Source organism: Lagenorhynchus albirostris, chromosome 11, assembly GCF_949774975.1.
Source record: "Lagenorhynchus albirostris chromosome 11, mLagAlb1.1, whole genome shotgun sequence".
In the NCBI taxonomy this organism is placed as follows: domain Eukaryota; kingdom Metazoa; phylum Chordata; class Mammalia; order Artiodactyla; family Delphinidae; genus Lagenorhynchus; species Lagenorhynchus albirostris.
The window spans coordinates 41,793,825-41,814,409 of NC_083105.1; the positions used below are offsets into that span (position 1 = coordinate 41,793,825).

Sequence of the window (20,585 nt, forward strand, 5' to 3'; positions counted from 1 at the left end):
TCCATTTTAAACAGGCAATGCCCTTACTGTTTCTCCATTATTTATAAAGTTGTTAAGTCATCCTTATTCAAATCCATTCCAGAGAATGAATAACATTGCATTTAGATACAAATGTCCACTTGACCACCTTTTTCTGTCTTGCCTCTACAATATCCTCTTAAAAGGTCTGCCTACACTGCTGTTCCAATCACTCCCCTGCTTAAAATCCTTAAAATCATGCAAATAGAGTAAATGAAGAACATTTCAGCAGTCATACAAAATCGCATGGTCTGGCCCCACCTTACTTTTTCCAGCTTTAATATTCATCATTTCCTTCCAAGCATCATACATGTTTATTTATACCAGCCATTCCAAGTACAGTCATGTACTTTAAAAACCTCAGTACCATTTTGCTCATGTTAGCTATTCTACTCAGAAGGCACACCCCATCTCAGGTTTGAAAGACTTTTACTAATCCTTTAATTCACACTTCAAAAGTCACCATAGTCTTCCTTGTTTCCTTCAGGTAGAGTCAACTGTCCTGTTATCTGTGTTCTCACTACTATGCAAACAAATTATTATAGTACTGTGTAATGGTATATGTGTTAGTTCCCTATTGATCCTGTAATAGATTTCTACAAGCTTAGTGCCTTAAAAGGACACATATTTATTACATTATAGTTCTGGAGATCGGAAGATCAAAATCAAACATCAATATCACAAAGGGTCAGCAGAGCCATGCTCTCTAAAGAGGCTCTAGGGGAGAAGCCATTCCTTGCCTCTTCTAGCTCTGGTGGCTTCTGGCATACCTTGGCTTGTGGTGACATCAGTCCAATATTTGAGGCCAGCATCTTCAAATCTCCCTGGTCTGCTTCCTAAGGGCTATTCCTTCTGTATGTGTGTTCAAATCTCTGTCTGCCTCCCTCTTATAAGGATACGTGTAATTGCAATTAGGGTCCACCTGGATATCCAGAATGACCTCCACCATCACAAGACCCTTAATTTAATCATCCCTGTAAAGATTCTTTTTCCCTTATAAGGTAACACTTACAGGACAAGTTCCAGAGTTTAAGATTTGATATCTTTGGGAAGCCATTATTCTGCTTACCAGAAGATGGGAATAAAGGTGGAAAAGTGAGAAGTAAAGAGGCAAAGTTAATATTACATAGGCTAGGTGCTGTTTGTAGTTTTCTCTCAGCTATCAAACATCCTCAGTTATTGGCAGTATCTACTGTTGCCTCTCTCGTGTGGGGCATTTTGAGAATTCTGCAATACTCTCTCCTTGACCAAACTGCAGTCAGACTCCTCTGATCATTCTTCTCAAATGGGCCTTGACCTTGGCTCCCATCCTTACTGGGACTGCATAGTCCAGCTTTAGCAAGAATCCTGCTAAGTCAGTTTACAGAATTTCCTGTCCTTGCTATCTGATCACCCTGGCTTGCCCTCAGCAAGAATCCTGTTAAGTTGGTTTAGCAAGAATCTCCCTATCCTTGATGTCTCCTCTTAGTATTTTCCCTCCACTGATCACCCCCACCTCATTCTGCCTGTTGGCTATAAATTTCCAATTGCCCTTGCTGTACTCAGAACTGAGCCCAGTTGTATACTGAGGGCTCCTTTCCCCTATTGCAATGGTTCCTGGATGAAATCCATTTTTACCATTTTAACTACTGTCATCTCTGGTTTTCTTTGACAGAATCTGCCTCTGTAACATTCTCTGGTGCAGAAGAGACATTCTTCAGCTTACCTCTAAAAAGTCCTCAGCTCCTATGTCACTGGTATAACTTTGAGGTTGCTTCTGCCCAGCAGGCAATTCTCTTTGGTAGGTTTCTTTCAAGATGGCTGTAGCCTGTCTAGCCTCTAAAGTGTTTGGTTGGCCCAAAGGAAACACCTTTAATTCAACATCACTGGACACACAGAGGATGTTGTGTGTCCTGGCTCTTCCACTGTACGGCTATTTTATATATCGCTTACCTTTACACCTCCCCAGTAAAGCAGCAGCTGCCCCCAGTCTCTGGGCCATCAGTAATTCCAGGGGACCCAAATCACACTTTTCCAAGAATTCTCTAACACTCCACTCAGACAGCATCCTAGGGAGGCCTAACTATTTTCCACAACCCAGCAGACATTCAGCCAGAGAAGTATTTTTCCTCCTGAAAAGTTCTCCAATCTTTCAGAGAAATTGTTTGCAACCCACATGGAAGACAATATAAACACTACAGCACTCTCTCTTGGGTTGATAACTCTTCCAAGAATCCTTTGCTCCCACTTAAGTCTCTCTTTATCTTGTACAGACTAGAGGTAATAGAGTTCCAGTACAAATCACAGCCACTTTCCAGCAGGTTCAGCACCTCTGCTTATACTGCAGGGCTCCTTTGTCAACTACTGTCCTCAATTTTGAGCTCCAAGAAAAATGCTTAGGTGACAAGAAAAAAAATCCCACTTTACATCCTATTATACAAAACTGTATCTTAAAATACTTAGTATTTTTCACTTAACATTATGTTTTTTGGGATTTACCTGTGCTGAAACATGTAGTTCTTGTTTATTTAATGAAATTATTAGACAGTATTCCATTACATGAATAAACCACATACATTCCCCCACTAAGAGACTTTTTTGCTACTATAAATCATACTGCAATGAACAATCTTATACAGGTCTCATCTGTAAAAGTTCCTCTAGGGTAAGCACCTAGTATTGGAACTTCTGGATTAAGAGATTTTGAGTATCTTCTACTTTACCGTCATTAAAATACTTTCCAAGGTGGCAGTACCAACTTATACTCTCACTAGCAATGTATGAGTTTTTCACTATACTTAGATTTACCAGACGTAATTTTGGAGGAATCTGGTGGGTACTAAATTATATCTTGTTTTGACCTGCATTTCCCAGAGGCAAATTGAAAAAAGTTAATTTAGGTAATTGAAAAAAGTTAATTTAGTTAATTTATCAATGCTGCTGAAAAGTCAACAAGGATGAGGACCACAAGTTAACCACTGGATACAGCAATATAGATTTCGTGTTGCTTTGCCAAGGTAGAAGCACATGCCAGACTAGAACTGATTAAAGAAAAGATGGAAGGAGAGAAACTGGGAACAGCAAGTACAGGCAAATCTCTTGAGGAGTTTTGATACAAAGAGCAAAGAAATAGGGCAGTAGGCAGAAGAGAAGAAGTGCAATCGAGGAAAACATGCTGTGGGTTTTGAGATTTTTTTTTTCAGGATGGGAGAAATGACTGATAGTAGAAATGATCTGGTAGAGTCAAAAATTGATGAGGTAGAAGTGTGAGTAGAGAACTGCTGGAGAGATGCCTTCAGTGGGCATGAGAGGACAGAAATTAAGCATAACCAACATAAACAGTATTTTTATGCTAAAAAACACAGAACACTGATGAAAGAAATCAAAGAAGATCTAAATAAATAGACAGACATACCATATTCATGGATTAGAAGAATAAAAATGGTTAAGATGTCAATTCTCCCCACACTGACAAGATGAGTTTAATGCCATTCCTATCAAAATCCCAGCGAGACGTTTTCTGTATATAGACAAGGTTATTCTAAACTACATAATGATCAAGGGATCAAGCCAAGAAGATATAACAATTATAAGTATTTATGCACCCAACACAGGAGCACCTCAATACATAAGGCAAATGCTAACAACCATAAAAGGGGAAATTGACATTAACACAATAATAGTGGGGGACTTTAACACCCCACTTACACCAATGGACAGATCATCCAAACAGAAAATAAATGAAGAAACACAAGATTTAAATGACACAATGGACCAGATATATTTAATTGATATTTATAGGACATTCCACCTGAAAGTAGCAGAATACACTTCCTTCTCAAGTCCACACAGAACATTCTCCAGGATAGATCACATCTTGGGTCACAAATCAAGCCTCGGAAAATTCAAGAAGACTGAAATCATATCAAGCATCTTTTCTGAGATTATAATCGCTATGAGATTAGAAATCAATTACAGGGGGAAAAAACTGTAAAAAACACAAATACATGGAGGCTAAACAGGGTGCTACTAAATAATCAAGAGATCACTGAAGAAATCAAAAAATACACACAAAAATGACAAAAATACAAAATGACCCACAACCTATGGGATGCAGCAGAAGCAGTTTTAAGAGGGAAGTTTATAGCAATTTGATCCCACCTCAAGAAACAAGAAAAATCTCAAATTAACAATCTAATCTTACACCTAAAGCAAACAGAGAAAGAAGAACAAAGAAAACCCAAAGTCAGTAGTAGGAAAGAAATCATAAAGATCAGAGCAGAAGTAAATGAAATAGAAACGAAGAAAACAATAGCAAAGATCAATAAAAGTAAAAGTTGCTTCTTTGAGAAGATAAACAAAATTGATAAACCCTTAGCCAGAATTAACAAGAAAAAAAGGGAGAGGACGCAAATCAGTAAAATTAGAAATGAAAAAGGAGAGATCACAACTGACACAACAGAAATACAACGGATTATAAGAGACTACTACAAGCAACTATATGCCAATAAAATGGACAACCTCGAAGAAATGTGCAAATTCTTGGAAAGGTACAATTTTCCAAGAATTAGAATATATAAACACACCTGTCACAAGGAATGAAATTGAAACTGTAATTAAAAATTTTCCAACAAACAAAAGTCCAGGACCAGATGGCTTCACAGGCAAATTCTATCAAACATTTAGAGAAGAGCTAACACTATCCTCCTCAAACTCTTCCAAAAAATTACAGAGGAAGAAACACTCCCGAATTCGTTCTTCGAGGCCACCATCACCCTGATACCAAAACCAGACAAAGATATCACAAAAAAAGAAAATTACAGGGGACGGGCGGGGGCTGGGAGCTGAGGCTCGGGCTTTGGAGTTTAGATCCCAGGGAGAGGACTGGAGTTGGCGCGTAAACACAGCCTTAAGGGGTTAGTGCACCACGGCTGGCTAGCCGGGAGGGAGTCGGGAAACGTCTGGAGATGCCGAAGAGACAAGAGACTTTTTCTTGCCGCTTTGTTTCCTGGTGCGAGAGAAGAGGGGATTAAGAGCGCTGCTTAAAGGAGCTCCGGAGACCGGCTCGAGCCGCGGCTATCAGCGCTGACCCTAGAGACGGGCATGAGACGCTAAGGCTGCTGCTGCCGCCACCAAGAAGCCTGTGTGCGAGCACAGGTCACTCTCCACAAACCTCTTCTGGGGAGCCTGTGCAGCCGGCCACTGCCAGGGTCCCGGGACCCAGGGACAACTTCCCCGGGAGAACACACGGCGCGCCTCAGGCTGGTGCAACGTCATGGTGGCCTCTGCCGCCGCAGGCTCGCCCCGCACTCCGTGCCCCTCTCTCCCCCCGGCCCGAGTGAGCCAAAGTCCCCGAATCAGCGGCTCCTTTAACCCCGTCCTGTCTGAGTGAAGAACAGACGCCCTCCGGCGACCTACACGCAGAGGTGGGGCCAAATCCAAAGCTGAACCCCGGGAGCTGTGCGAACAAAGAAGAGAAAGGGAAATTTCTCCCAGCAGCCTCAGGACCAGCGGATTAAAGCTCCACAATCAACTTGAGGTACCCTGCATCTGTGGAATACCTGAATGGACAACAAATCATCCCAAGTTAAGGAGGTGGACTTTGGTAGCAAGATAGATTATTTTTTCCCCTTTTCCTCTTTTTGTGAGCGTGTATGTGTATGCTTCTGTGTGAGATTTTGTCTGTATAGCTTTGCTTTCACCATTTGTCCTAGGGTTCTGTCCGTCCGCTTTTTTTGGTTTGTTTTTTTTAACTTTTAAAAATTTTTTTCTTAATAATAATTTTTTATTTTAATAACTTTATTTTATTTTTATCCTTTTTCTTTCTTTCTTTTCCTTCTTCCTTCCTTTCCTTCCCTCCCTCCCTACCTGCCTCCCCCCGCCCCTCTCTCTCTTTCTTTCTTTCTTTATATATTTTCTCCCTTTTATTCTGAGCCATGTGGAGGACAGTCTCCTGGTCCTCCAGCCAGGCGTCAGGGCTGTGCAACTAAGGGGAGAGGCAACTTCAGGACGCTGGTCCACAAGAGACACCCCAGCTCCACGTAATATCAAACAGCAAAAATCTCCCAGAGATCTCCATCTCAACACCAAGACCCAGCTTCACTCAACAACCAGCAAGCTACAGTGCTAGATACCCTATACCAAACAACTAGCAAGACAGGTACACAGCCCCATCCATTAGCAGAGAGGCTGCCTAAACGATAATAAGGCCACAGACACCCCAAAACACACCACCATACGTACACCTGCCCACCAGAAAGACAAGATCCAGCCTCATTCACCAGAACACTAGTCCCCTCCACCAGGAAGCCTACACAACACACTGAACCAACCTTAGCCAGACACCAAAAACAACGGGAACTACGAACCTGCAGCCTGCAAAAAGGAGACCCCAAACACAGTAAGATAAGCAAAATGAAGAGACAGAAAAACACACAGCAGATGAAGGAGCAAGTTAAAACCCACCAGACCTAACAAATGAAGAGGAAACAGACAGTCTACCTGAAAGAGAATTCAGAATAATGATAGTAAAGATGATCCAAAATCTTGGAAATAGAATAAAGAAAATGCAAGAAACATTTAACAAGGACCTAGAAGAACTAAAGAGGAAAGAACAATGATGAACAACACAATAAATGAAATTAAAAATACTCTAGAAGGGATCAATAGCAGAATAACTGAGGCAGAAGAACGGATAAGTAACCTGGAAGATAAAATAGTGGAAATAATTACTGAACAGCAGAATAAAGAAAAAAGAATGAAAAGAACTAAGGACACTCTCAGAGACCTCTGGGACAACATTAAACACACCAACATTCGAATTATAGGGGTCCCAGAAGAAGAAGAGAAAAAGAAAGGGACTGAGAAAATATTTGAAGAGATTATAGTTGAAAACTTCCCTAATACGAGAAAGGAAATAGTTAATAAAGTCCAGGAAGCATAAGAGTTCCATACAGGATAAATCCAAGGAGAAACATGCCAAGACACATATTAATCAAACTATCAAAAATTAAATACAAAGAAAACATATAAAAAGCAGCAAGGGAAAAACAAAAAATAACACACAAGGGAATCCCCATAAGGTTAACAGCTGATTTTTCAGCAGAAACACTGCAAGCCAGAAGGCAGTGTCAGGACATATTTAAAGTGATGAAGGAGAAAAACCTACAACCAAGATTACTATACCCAGCAGGGATCTCATTCAGATTTGATGGAGAAATTAAAACCTTTACAAACAAGGAAAAGCTGGGAGTTCAGCACCACCAAACCAGCTTTACAATAAATGCTAAAGGAACTTCTCTAGGCAAGAAACACAAGAGAAGGAAAAGACCTACAATAACAAACCCCAGACAATTAAGAAAATGGGAATAGGAACATACATATCGATAATTACCTTAAATGCAAATGGATTAAACGCTCCCCCCAAAAGACACAGACTGGCTGAATGTATACAAAAACAAGACCCATATATATGCTGTCTACAAGAGACCCACTTCAGACCTAGGGACACATACAGACTGAAAGTGAGAGGATGGAAAAAGATATTCCATGCAAATGAAAATCAAAAGAAAGCTGGAGTAGCAATTCTCATATCAGACAAAATACACTTTAAAATAGAGAGGATTACAAGAGACAAAGAAGGACACTACATAATGATCGAGAGATTGATCCAAGAAGAAGATATAACAATTGTAAATATTTATGCACCCAACATAGGAGCACCTCAATACATAAGGCAAATGCTAACAGCCATAAAAGGGGAACCTGACAGTAACACGATCATAGTAGGGGACTTTAACACCCCACTTTCACCAATGGACAAATCATCCAAAATGAAAATAAATAAGGAAACACAAGCTTTAAATAATACATTAAACAAGATAAACTTAATTGATATTTATAGGATATTCCATCCAAAGACAACAGAATACACATTTTTCTCAAGTGCTCATGGAACATTCTCCAGGATAGATCATATCTTGGGTCACAAATCTTGCCTCGGTAAATTTAAGAAAATTGAAATTGTATCAAGTATCTTGATAAGCCAGAAAGAGAAAAACAAGTATCATATATTAACACATATATGTGGACTCTAGAAAAATGGTACAGATGAACCTATTTGCAGGGCAGGAATAGAGACACAGAGGTAGAGAACGTACATGTGGACACGGGGAGGAAAGGGAGTGTGGGACGAATTGGGAGATTAGGACTGCATATATACACTACCATGTGTTAAATAGATAGCTAGTGGGAACATGCTATAAAGCACAGGAAGCTCACCTCGGTGCTCGCTGACGACCTAGATGGGTGGGGTGGGGGGTGGGAGGGAGGTCCAAGAGGGAGGGGATATAGGTATACATACAGCTGATTCACTTTATTGTACAGCAAAAACTAACACAACATTGTAAAGCAGTTATACTCCAATAAAAATATTATTTTAAATAAACATTAAAAATAAATAAAATTTATATGCGAAAGCAACTAAAACAGGCAAAATAATTAAAAAAAAAAAAAAGAATTGTAGGAAGGAGTTTACTCAATTTCAAGACCTATTATATAGCTCCAACAATCAAGATTGTGTCGTACTGGCTGAGAGATAGACACACAGATCAATGAAACAGAAGACAGAACCCAGAAATAAAAACATACAAATACGCTCACCTGATTTTGACAACATGTAAAAGCAATTCAATGGAGGAACGATAGCTTTTCAACAAATAGTGCTGGAGTAGCTGGACATTTAAAGGGGGAGAAAAAATGAAGTTCAACCTAATTCTCACAATTTATACAAAAAGTAATTCAAAATTGATCCTGAACTTAAACTTAAATGTTACATGTAAAACCATAAACTGTATAAAAAAGAAAAAGGCAAAAAACTCTTGGATCTATAACTAGGCAAAGAGATCTTAAACTTGACATAAAAAGCACAATCCATAAAAGAAAAAATTTATAAACTGAAATTCATCAAAATTTAAATTTATGCTCTGAGAAAGACCCTGTTATGAGGATGAACAGACAAGCTACAGACTGGGAGAAAATATGTGCAAACCACAACAAAAGACTAGTGTCTAGGGTATTAAAAACAAAAATGAAAACAGAAACTTCTCAAAACTCAACAGTAAAATAAACAATCTATTTTTTTAAAGTTGGCAAAAGATACTGTTATGGGCTGAATTGTGTCCCCCCAAATCCATCTGTTGAAGCCCTAACTTCTAGTACCTCAGAATATGAACGTATTTGGAGCTAGGCCCTTTACAGAGGGAATCAAGTTAAAATGAAGTCATCAGGGTGGGCCCTAATCCAGTGTGACTGGTGTCCTTAGAGGAAGAGAAAATTTGGACGCACAGACACTAGAGATGCATATACACAATGGAAAAACCATGTTGAGGACACAGCAAGAGGGCTGCCATCTGTTAAGCAGAGTAAGACCTCAGAAGAAACCAAACCTGCCATCACGTTGTTCTTGGATTCCTAGCCTCCAGAACTGTGAGAAAATAAATTTCCATTATTTAAGCCACTCCATATGTGGTATTTTGTTATGGCAGCCCTGGCAAACTAATACAGACACAAAGAGACATTTAACCCAGGAGGATATATAGATGGCAAATAAACACATGAAAACAAAGTCAGCATCATTAGCCATTAGGGAAATGTAAATTAATAACACAATGACTTATCATCACATACCTATTAAAATGGGCTAAGGAGATGCAGAGAGATCAGATTACTCATATACAGCTGGTTGTAAAGTAAAATGTACAGCCACTCCAGAAAACAGCTTGATAGTTTCTTAAAAATATTAACACAGAACTATCATATGACCCACTAACTGCACTCCTGGGCATTTATCCTACAGAAACGAAAACTTATGTTTACATGAAGACCTTTACACAAATATTTAAAGCAGCTTTATTTATAATAACCAAGAATCGGAAACAACACAGATGTCCATCAATGGGTAAATAGTTAAATAAACTGTGGTACATCCAACGTACTACCTAGTAATAAAAAGGAATGAACTACTGATACATGCTAAAACCTGGATGAATCTCCAAAGTATTATGCTGAATGAAAAAAGCCAGTCCCACAGGGATACACTCAACATGATTCCAGTTAAATAACATTCTTAAAATTACAAAATTATAGAAATGGGAGAATAGATTGGTATGGGTATACAAAGGCAATATGAAAGATCTTTGTGGTGACAGAAATATTCTGTAACTTCACTGATTCAATATCAATCTCCTGGATGTGGTATTATAATTTTGCAAGGTGTTACCATTGGGAAAATATGGGTAAAGGGTACACAGGATCTCTCTGCATTTTTTCTTACAACTACATGAGAATCTACAATTATCTCCATATAAAAGATTTTAATTCAAAGAAAGTCATCAACTTAAACATTTAAAATATGTGCAACTTATAAATACAATATGTCTCAATAAAAATAGTTATGTAGTAAAAAATACTTTTAAAAGACATAAATTTTTTAAAAACTGTCCGGACCAGTGTTATCCCACAACTTTCTGCAATTACTGATATATTCTATATTTCTGTGCTGTCTAAAACAGTAGTCACTAGCCACACATGGCTAATAAACACTTAAAATGTGACTAATATGACTGAAAACTCAATTTTTTATTTTATTCATTTTAATTAATTTAAATTTAAATAGCCACATGTCATTGGTGGCTACCATATTGGACAAGGCAGGTCTAGACATTACAAAGAACGGGAAAGATCATCATACGCTAAGATGAAACTATGGCCAAAGTGTATTCAGAAAAAATGTAAATTGTATAACATTGTATGATACCATTTATGTGACAAAAACAAGGAAATAAATGTATATAAGCGTGTATATGAAATATACATTTATATATGCTTTTACCTTCTACTACATAGCCTTCTGTACTATTTAAATTTTTTTTGACAATAATTCCATGCTGCTTTCTTTTAAAAGCCAAAAGCCCATGCTGGAATTTAAATTTCTGATACCTTGAAAATTCATATACTATTCAACAATACAAAATAAATCACATGTTAGGATATTCCAGAAAGTTTAAGTTTTTATTTGGTCTGCTAGATTCTAGTTTGTCAATTTTTTTCCCCAAGTGTGGCCTTTTTTTGGACTTAGTAACATACAATTACCCACAGGAAAAAGGAGACAAATAAGGAAAAAACAAGTATAAATAATGGGAACTTATGAAATCAAGTTAATTAACTTCTTACATAAACAGCTGTAAGATCTGGATATTTATATCAAGTGTTCTATCAGAAAGCAAAATTTCCTTAGAAAATAATGTCTACAGTTTATTCATGATCATAGTTACAGAATTATAAATGAAGATTAATGAGTATTTATAATCACAGTGAAGGGAGATAAAATCTCCAAGGTAGAAACAGATTTAACAATCTGTTACAATTCTCTCTCATAACCTTGAATGGCAGAAAGAAAGGAAAGATTATAAAACAGATGATGGCTAACTCTATGTGTCAAGTGCCGTTCTAAACTTTATGTAGAGGCAGGATTCCTCAGAATCAAAGATGCTGTTGATTGTAAGATGCACATAGTACTGTAGTATTTACTACTGAAAAAAATCCGTGCATAAGTGGATCCACACAGTTCAAACATGTGTTGTTCAAGGATCAACTGTACCTGACATTATGGTAAAGGGAAAACTATGGAGACAGCAAAAAGATCAGTGGTTGCCAGAGTTACCAGAGAGGGAGGGATGAGTAGGCGGAACACAAAGGATTTTTAGGGTAGTGAAACTATTCTGTATGATACTGTAATAGTGGATACATGTCATTATATCTTTGTCAAAACCCATATTAAAACCCAAAAGTGAACCCTAAGGTAAAGTACAGACTTTGGGTGATAATGATGTGTCAACACAGGTTCATTAACTGTAACAAATGTGCCACCTCCGGGGCAAGTTGTTGACACAGGGTATATGGGAATTCTCTGTACTTTCTGCTCAATGTTGCTGTGAACCTCAAACTACTCTAAAAAATAGTCTATTAAAAATATTTTTTCCAATAAATGAGGACTTTTGCCATCACAGCTAACTATTCAATCAACTCTGTATCATCACTATCACAATACAAAATGGGCAACTGGATTCAAGCAGTTTGAACCTGGATTCTAATTCAGTTCTGCCACTTACCAAGCAAGTTACTTACCCTCTCTATGCCTCAATCCTCTCATTTGTAAAAAAGGTATTAAGAAAGGTGTGAGAATTAAATGAATGAATATATAAGCAGAACTGTTTAGGACAGTGGCTAGTTCAGTTATAATTCGGTAACTGTTAGCAATTACCATTGTGATTATCCATCAGATTGAGGAGATAACGTGAAAAGCACACAATACAATGCCTCATACCTTAAACGTAGAATTAGCTACTTTCCTCCTCCTTGTGTAAAAAAAAAAAAAGTAATAAAACTTTTCCCACACATCAAGTGCGTATCAGAGAGGGGAGGATGAAGTATGGGATTATCAGAATCACCTCTGAAAGTTTTTCAAAACATACATACCACAAACCCAAATACTAAATTAGAAACTGTGAGAGGTGTATATGGAAACACGTGTATTCTAACGAAGTTCTCCATAAGGTTCTAATACACACACACATACACACACACACACACACACACACACACACACACATTTTTACTTTACCCAACCCATCTACCATGCAAATCTAGTTCTGATGAAGTTATTGCACACCAGTGGTTAATGGGATTTAATGCACTGAAATATCATATATTTTAACATAAATTTCTTGGAGTTCCTATGTATTATCTAGATCAGGGCTGGCAAATAGAGTCCACAGTTCAAATCTGGCCCAGCACCTGATTTTACATACAAAGTTTTATTGAAACACAGCACACCCATTCATTTCCATATTGTCTACAGCTGCTTTCATACAACCACCACAGAGCTGAGTAGTTGCTACAGAGACTACATGGCCCACAAACTGGAAAATTCTTACTATCTGGCCTTTACAGAGGAAGTTTCCCAATCTTGGTCTAGATTATTCATGCAGCATGCTATTCAGTAGCTCAACTAGAACATTTACTGTTAACAATGAGTGCAGTGTAATTACAGCATCTCAAAGTACGTAAAAAACTAGAAGAGTGGAACAAAGCAAACAAACAGTTCTTCACACTAAGAGTACAGAGGACAGAAACAGTTTCCCTGCTAGCATTCCTGCTTTAAGGAAACTGTTCCTCCTCCAACTCCAAGCAAGATGGCTTGGCAAAGTTCAGACCCTCTCCCGTGGTCATAGGAGTGGACACACTGCCTCTTTCCAATGTGGAATAAGGAAAGACAAGCAGTCCCTCTCTAATGGTCAGCTGAGATTTGAGATATCAACGCTGGCATCCACGTCACCACTACACAGAGGAAAGAAGCTACTCTGCATTAGGAGAAAATGAAGCTGAAGGGCAGAGATGAGGAGAGAGAGAAGATTGTCTTGGTGACATTCTCAGCTCAGGTTCCAATTATCCTTGAGTCCAACTGCACTCCTGCCATCCTGAGTTTGGGTTATGTGAACCAGTAAATTCCCTTTTTTGCCCAAGTAGATTTTTAAAAGGTTGGTGACATCTGCAATCCAAGGATTCTAACTAACACGACAAGCAACTTCCTCAGCTCACAAAAGGGTTTGTTCGTTCATTCATTCGTTCATTTATTTTAATGATAATGGGAATAGTTTTGGTCACCAGTTTTGTTCATCCTTCATTAAATCCTTCATAAATTAACAGATGTTCATAATACACACACACACACACACACACACACACACTTTAAAAAACTGAATGAAGGTACAGTAACATCTCAATCAGTAATTAACAGTATTTTTCACTTGATTTTTCCTAGTATAAAACAACTGATAAAAAACACAGGTTATCTGACATATATACAAAGAAACCCCTTCAGGTACATTTAGCCCTATCATTTCCATCTCCTCAACAATAATTATCAGTAATCAGAAAGATAAGCCTAGGACACTATAATATTCTGAGTTATCAAAGAAAGATTCTATCATATTTAGTATGTATTAACCCTAGAAAGTAGAGTAATTCATTTGGAAAATTTTCAACACCATTTGAGACAAAAATCAAAAATATTCTGTTAGCCGTCTATAATTCAGGAAATTAAGTTCTTCATAATATCTCATTTAAAGAAGGCTCAAGTTTCACTCTACTTTTAAATTAGCTGCCTGTAGCTCTATTTTAAGGAGAATTTAACAGAAGATATCATCCTACAAATGGATAATTATTGCACTGGGTGAGAATTTTACTTGCATATTTTATAAATATAATACTGCCTTGAATCAACTTTGTAAATTCCAAAGCTTAAACTATTTGATATTTTATTCTTGAATTACCTATCTGTAATAGAATCTAATCATAAAATAATATTAGAAATAGATGATGCTTTGAAAGAGAATTTCACATAACCCTGATATTGAAATAACATCTTTCTGGATTATGTGGCTGTTGGGAGTTCTGTTAAAATCACACTACATCAAGACACTTTAAATGACTAACCAACCCTAACTACCCTAACACACCCTTAGGATACTCTCTAGAGGAAAGGAGGTCCACAATGCATTTTAAATTTTTAACAAAATAGACACACACGTTCATCTATCCTGAGGGAGCTGAAGGCCTCCAATTCACCTTTTGTTATTTTACAATGCCTTATTCTGTATTCCTCATTACTCTGTGGCCTATCAAAGCATCAAGGCCATACTGAGATGCTCAACAAACACTCCTCATATCAAAGCACACATCTTTAAGAACATTAAATAGTGCAAAAAAGGCTTATAATAAAGAGTACTCTGCCTGTCCTCTCCTCAAACCCCAATTTTCATTATCTTAGCTACCTAGACAGTTGCCTCAATATCTAATATATGTATACTACTATTGCTTGAGGTATTAATAACTAATCATAACATTAATAGCTAACATGTATTGTGTTACTAAGTGCCAGACACAGAACTTTATATATATTCTCTCATTTCATCTTCACGACAGCTTCATGAGGTAGGAGCTATTATATTCCCGTTTTAGTCTGGAAAATTGGAACACAGCTCAATAACTTGCCCAGAGTCACAAAGCTAGTAAGTACAAAACTAGGATCTGAACTCAAGCAGCCAAACACCAGCACTCTCACTTTTAACCTGCATCCTCTTATATTTACCCACTCCACAGTCCCCTCTTAATAAATACTTTTGGGATAGGTCTCACAAATTAAATAAAAATAGGGATCGAAACAAAACAAAGATGTCAAAACAGTAAAGTGGCATTTCTCACAGTCAAATATAATTTTTTGGTTCTACACATCAGTAATTTTCAACTTTGGCTTTGCCACAATCCACGAGGTCACCGATTAGTTGCATTTTCATTTTTATATATTGACTCAGTAGTTACTATGCTTAGGGTATAGTATTTTTAAATCTAAATTACAAGTATATGGCCTATAGCATTTTTGCTGAATAAAAAAGGCATCAGATCCTAAAGACTGACAGAAAGACATGTTTTGAAGGGAAAGAGTGTGCCAGCAATCTATCAGAAAAAGAAAAGTAATTTTCAAAGTAACTTTCCATCTGCTTTATGAAAACAAATGAGTTAATTTATATATCTGTACACATGTGTATCTCTATATAATCGGGCAAAAAAATTTAGTAATGGAAAAAGGCAAAATCACTTTCACTGAAGAAAAGTTTCAAAAAATAGATTCTGTAAAATCTGTAAAGACAGGAGATGTAGTAGTTCTTCAGTTTAATATTCTAAACAAAGAAAAAATGAGACATGAACATGGACAAATTTCATGTGAAGCAAAAAAGTTACCATTAAAAAAAAAAGAGACATTAGAGAAAAGGCAGTAGTTTGAAATTGAGAAAAAAAGGAAGCAAGCAAGAGATGAAAGCCCCAGGTAATCTAGGCAATCCAGTTCAAAGCTCTGAGTCAGACCTTGCTGAGACAGAGAGCCCTTATAATAATACTCTGGCTGAAGGGAGTATTGTGGCCTCATTCTATGAAAGAGCAGAGAAGGCTTACTGAGGACATACTAGTGAGTGAAACGGAAGGCTGGTGACAGCAAGCCAGCTGGACCTGTAGACCAACATATGGTCTTTATCTCTGCTGAAGTTTTACTTCTAACCATTCTAGATAACAGAAATCCAAACCTACTTACAGGCTACACTTCTCATTTCAGCACTTATTTGTATTCTGATGTCTTTCCAACTGGATCATTAACTTCTGGAGAGCAGAAGCTATTCTATTTATTCTATTTTCATCCATATAACCTAGTACAGTGCTATGCATCTAGCAGATAGATGCTCAAGCCTATCAATCTTGAAAAATCACAACATACAACAGAGCATTAGAGTTTAAAGAAATCTGAAGAGAGCGTCCAGTCTAGCCTCTTTATCTTAAAAGCAAAGAAACTAAGTGTAGTTTAAATGTCCGCTAGCCTAAAATGGAAGAGCTGGGATTAGCACCCTAATCCCCTGATAATCAGTTTATCTTTTTCCAAATAGCCTCTAATTTCTTCCATTAAAATAAAACAATCTTATTTCATCAGAAAACAGTCAACAGCATCAGTACTCACTATAGGTCAGAGCCCTTTACATTTGCTTGGCAGTCTACATGCCTAGGTCTGTGATGACTGCTTTACAAACATTATTCTAGTTAATACTCACAACGACTCTAAGAGGTAGGTACTATTATCCTAATTTCACAAAAGCGTAAAATGTAATTTGACCATGATGATAGTAAGTGGCAGAACCTAGATTCTCCATTTGTCACCAGAGTCTTGGCTCTTGACCAGTATCCTATACTGTTTCTCACTGTATTTACCACAAATATACTGAAGTCTCAAGATAAACAAATGTTTAAGTGACTGACTAAATGAATGGATTATTTAATTAATTGAAAAGTAAGGTTCTCTCATAGCAAATATCTCTAAAAAGAAGGGTTTGTTGTTAATCTAATTACATAATTCCCTAAGAAAGGTTTTAACAGTGAGCAGTCTGCATACTAACGGGAGATTTAAGGATAGCTAATTTCTTTATCCCACAAATAATTCATCTATTCAACAAATAGTGAGAAACTATTTTTGTGACACAATGTTAAATCTGAACATAAAAAGTAAAATAAACTTGTTCCTACAAGATCCTATTCCACTAAATTAAAACCCACACAAGTTTCTACACCAGTCATCAAAATCAAAATAAATATATAACACCGCCCTCCTTTTGGTGGAGAAAGGAGTAACATTAACTGAGCACCTACAATGTGCCAGTTCTTAAACCTCAACAAAGAGTCTCACCTAATCCCTTAAAGCCAAGTGAACTAGGCAGCATCTCCATTTTCTGATGAACAAATTGAGGCTTTAAGAGATTAAGAACCTGTCTCAGGTTACTTGGCTAATTACTACAAATCCAGAATTGGAACCCAAGTTTGACCAAAAGTCTATGTTCTCTCCAAAAACGAGTAAAAGGTACTATTATTTGCTCACCAACGCAAAAAAGGTTTGCTAGGTTTCTTTCCAAGGGAGTAGGAAGACACCACTTACTTTAACAACAAAAATGAATATATTACCTCACTTAATCCTTAGCTTATTAGTTATTATTATTTCATCCCATTATTATAAATCATGAAGCCAAAACTCAGGGAAGTAGCTTGCCCAAGAATGCACAGCAAGAAAGCAGCAGAACTATACCAGGTCTGTACCAGGTGTGAATGCAAAACTAACCACAGCAAAAATTCAGAAAGACCTTAGGCCTGGTAGTTATGAGCTTAAGACTCAAAACACCTAAACTAAGTGGACCTTGTGTTTGTCAAGCAAAAAGGAATGGTAGATATCATCTACTTCAACTTCCACTTTCAATGATGAGGAAGTTGATTTTCTAGTAATAGTCTATGAAATGGCAACCTGAAGACTGGTCTCTAAATTCCAAGCCTACAGGCCATTACATTATACCAAGCAATTTCTGGATTTGTTCCCTGTTGAAATTATTCCTAAAGTACCAAACAATGAACTATTTCACAAAGCAAAGGTTTACGAAGAGGAAGATTTATGTTACAGAATCAATATTTAAGTATTTAAAATACTTTCACAGGAGTAGATGAATAGAAATATTCCTTAGCAACATTTTCAATGCATCATCTGAAAACTTTGTCTATTTCTTGATATATTTTTAGGGCCTAAAGTGTGAACGAAAAGAGAGATGTCTCCGATGCCAATTCTGAGAATTTTTTTTTACCACTCTGGTCAGAAAAAAAAAGTTTAGTTTTACTGTAGAACTCTGTTTGTCAGAAATCCAAAGTAGCCTTTTCATTGAGAGTGGCCCAGGTATATTCCTAAGGAACTGTGCCACTGTTTTTGATAAGTCAAAGTGATGAATGAGAAGGTGATGAGTATTAACATATAACATGGGTAAGTGCTTGTATTTATATACTAAGTAATATAAGCATGCGATAATCCCAACTCCAGAAATAAACAGAATCATTCTAATGCAAGATAACCAGGTAGAGACTTCCATGTTTGTTCACCCTACAACACAAAGATTGTCTTCAACCCTTAAGCTCATAAAAACTACAGGAGTTCTTCAGCAAGCTTTGCTGCTGCCCTCCGCACATCACTGTGGATCATTAAAAACCGGAATGCATCAAGAATTGCTTCCAGGCCTGAACTAACACTAGCTCAGCTATAAACTAACAGAATGCTACTGATCTTGGAGAGGGGCACTGTTTACTTACAGGTGAAGATACTCATGTGATGGGAAACGTGTTGCACTGTCCTCCTCTGGCTCCCGCCCTCCCCCGAAAAAACACGGTACTTTGACAAGCTAATGTGAGCGTGGGTCTATTCCCAAAAGTTTTGACCTCTCTTTTTAATCGCTTAAGGACAAACGCTCAAAGAAGGACATCCGACACAAGGGGCCCCGAGGTGCTGCCTATTGCATCACGGGAAGGACATCACTTTGGCCAGAAAACTGTGTTCGTCCCCTACTCTCCCCCACAGTGAGCCAAATGGGAGAAATAGATAACCGTCATTCACTCTGGCGAAGGAAAAGAGAAGAAATCAAAACCAGACGCGCTTCCTTCTCGCCCCGAGAGGCTTGGAGCAGGACTAGAGCTTATCATGCGGTTCCAAACAAGCACCAGGCCCCCGCCGCCAGTGCACCCGCGAGTAGCGCGGCGACAGAGTAGAACCGTCAACATCTCCACCTCTGTCCTCCAGGCACAGCCAGGGACGGCGTCCCAGAGCCCGCCCCGGCCGGGCCCGCCCCGCTATCTCCTCCCCCGTTATCCGCTCACAGCCGCGCTCGGGCCTGGATTTGCCTCCCCGCCCTCCCCAACTTCCGCGCGTTCCACTACCCCGAACACGCAGGCCACCGCCCCCTGCGAGTCCGGGGGAGAAAGGTTGGAGGATCGAAGGTCTAGGATATGGGCTCGGCGCCGTTTCTCACCTCTGGATGGAGAAGGGGCACGCAGCCCGCTTCGGTCTCGTACTCATCCGGGCCGTCCGCCATCTTGGTATTAAATCCCTCCTCCCGCTGCATGCCGGGAGAAAGCGTTTCACCCTCGCAGGGTTCGGGCAAGGCGGAGGGCGAGCGCGAGGGCGAGCTCGAGCCCCGCCGGAGGCAACGCGGCCGCCTCCTCCTCCTCCTCCTCCTTCCCTTCCCCCCGTGACGCCCCCTCTGCCCCCTCCCCCCTCGGGGAGCACGGGTCCCTGCGCGCGTGCGCGCGTGCCGGGCCGGCCCGAGCGGGAGCGCGCTCTGCTGCACTGCGCCGGGGCAGGCGGGCGGAAGGCTCTGGGCGTGGGCGCTGCCACTCGCAAGCGGGCCCGCGCCCCAGGCAGCTGTGCGCCTCTGGCTACCCCGGGGAGGCAGCTGCTGGGCAACCGGGTAGTTAACGTGAGAAACCAAGCGGCGGCACGGGAACGAAAGCAGGGCTCCGGAGAGGCGCAGCCGAGATTCGGGATCTCCGGCAGTCGGGGCGGCCAAGCCCGCAAACCCCACTGTCCCGATACGAGACCCCCGGGACCGCTTCTCAGAGACCCGGAGTGGAACCATCACTTCGCTCCAGGTACTAGGTTTTGGGCTCTCAGGCTTGAATCCAGATGTGCATCGCTCCAGAAGACGAAACACCCACCCCTTTCTCCGCATTCAAAAAGGTCATCCCGCAATTTATGCCTCCGGGGGGCGCCCGGGAAAACACGGATAAAGCTTGGGATTTCCTCCTGGAGAAGCCTGTTAAAAATGATCGCAACCTGCCCTCATTGGTCTTGAATTAAGAGTAAGAATGTACGCCCTCAAAGCCCGCACGCCCCATCTGCTACATTTTAATGTAATCCAGGAATTCAGAACTGAAGTCATTTAAGCTGAATTCGCTGAAATGAGAACCAGATAAAATGACTAAAGCCATTATTAAACGGATATTAGGGCTGCATGGGGGGTGGAGGGGATTGCTTTCTAGAAATGTGCTGATGGGACTGTTATAGAAAGTATTTATCTTTGTTTTTAGCTATTAAAAATCGAAAATCCAAACTGCTCAGAGGACGATGT

At 39.2% G+C, this 20,585-nt stretch overlaps 1 protein-coding gene across 2 annotated transcripts in view; it reads right to left on the reverse strand.

Annotated features, from left to right (window-relative positions):
- The window catches only part of ZDHHC17 (zinc finger DHHC-type palmitoyltransferase 17), a 99,149-nt gene extending 79,489 nt beyond the window's left edge, over nucleotides 1-19,660 (reverse strand). For both annotated transcript variants that reach the window (XM_060165237.1, XM_060165238.1), the window contains exon 1: nucleotides 19,488-19,660. In XM_060165237.1, coding sequence (XP_060021220.1) covers nucleotides 19,488-19,580 — 93 coding nt within the window. In that variant the 5' untranslated portion in view covers nucleotides 19,581-19,660. The remainder of the gene's footprint in view (nucleotides 1-19,487) is intronic.
- Between the last annotated feature and the right edge of the window lie 925 nt (nucleotides 19,661-20,585).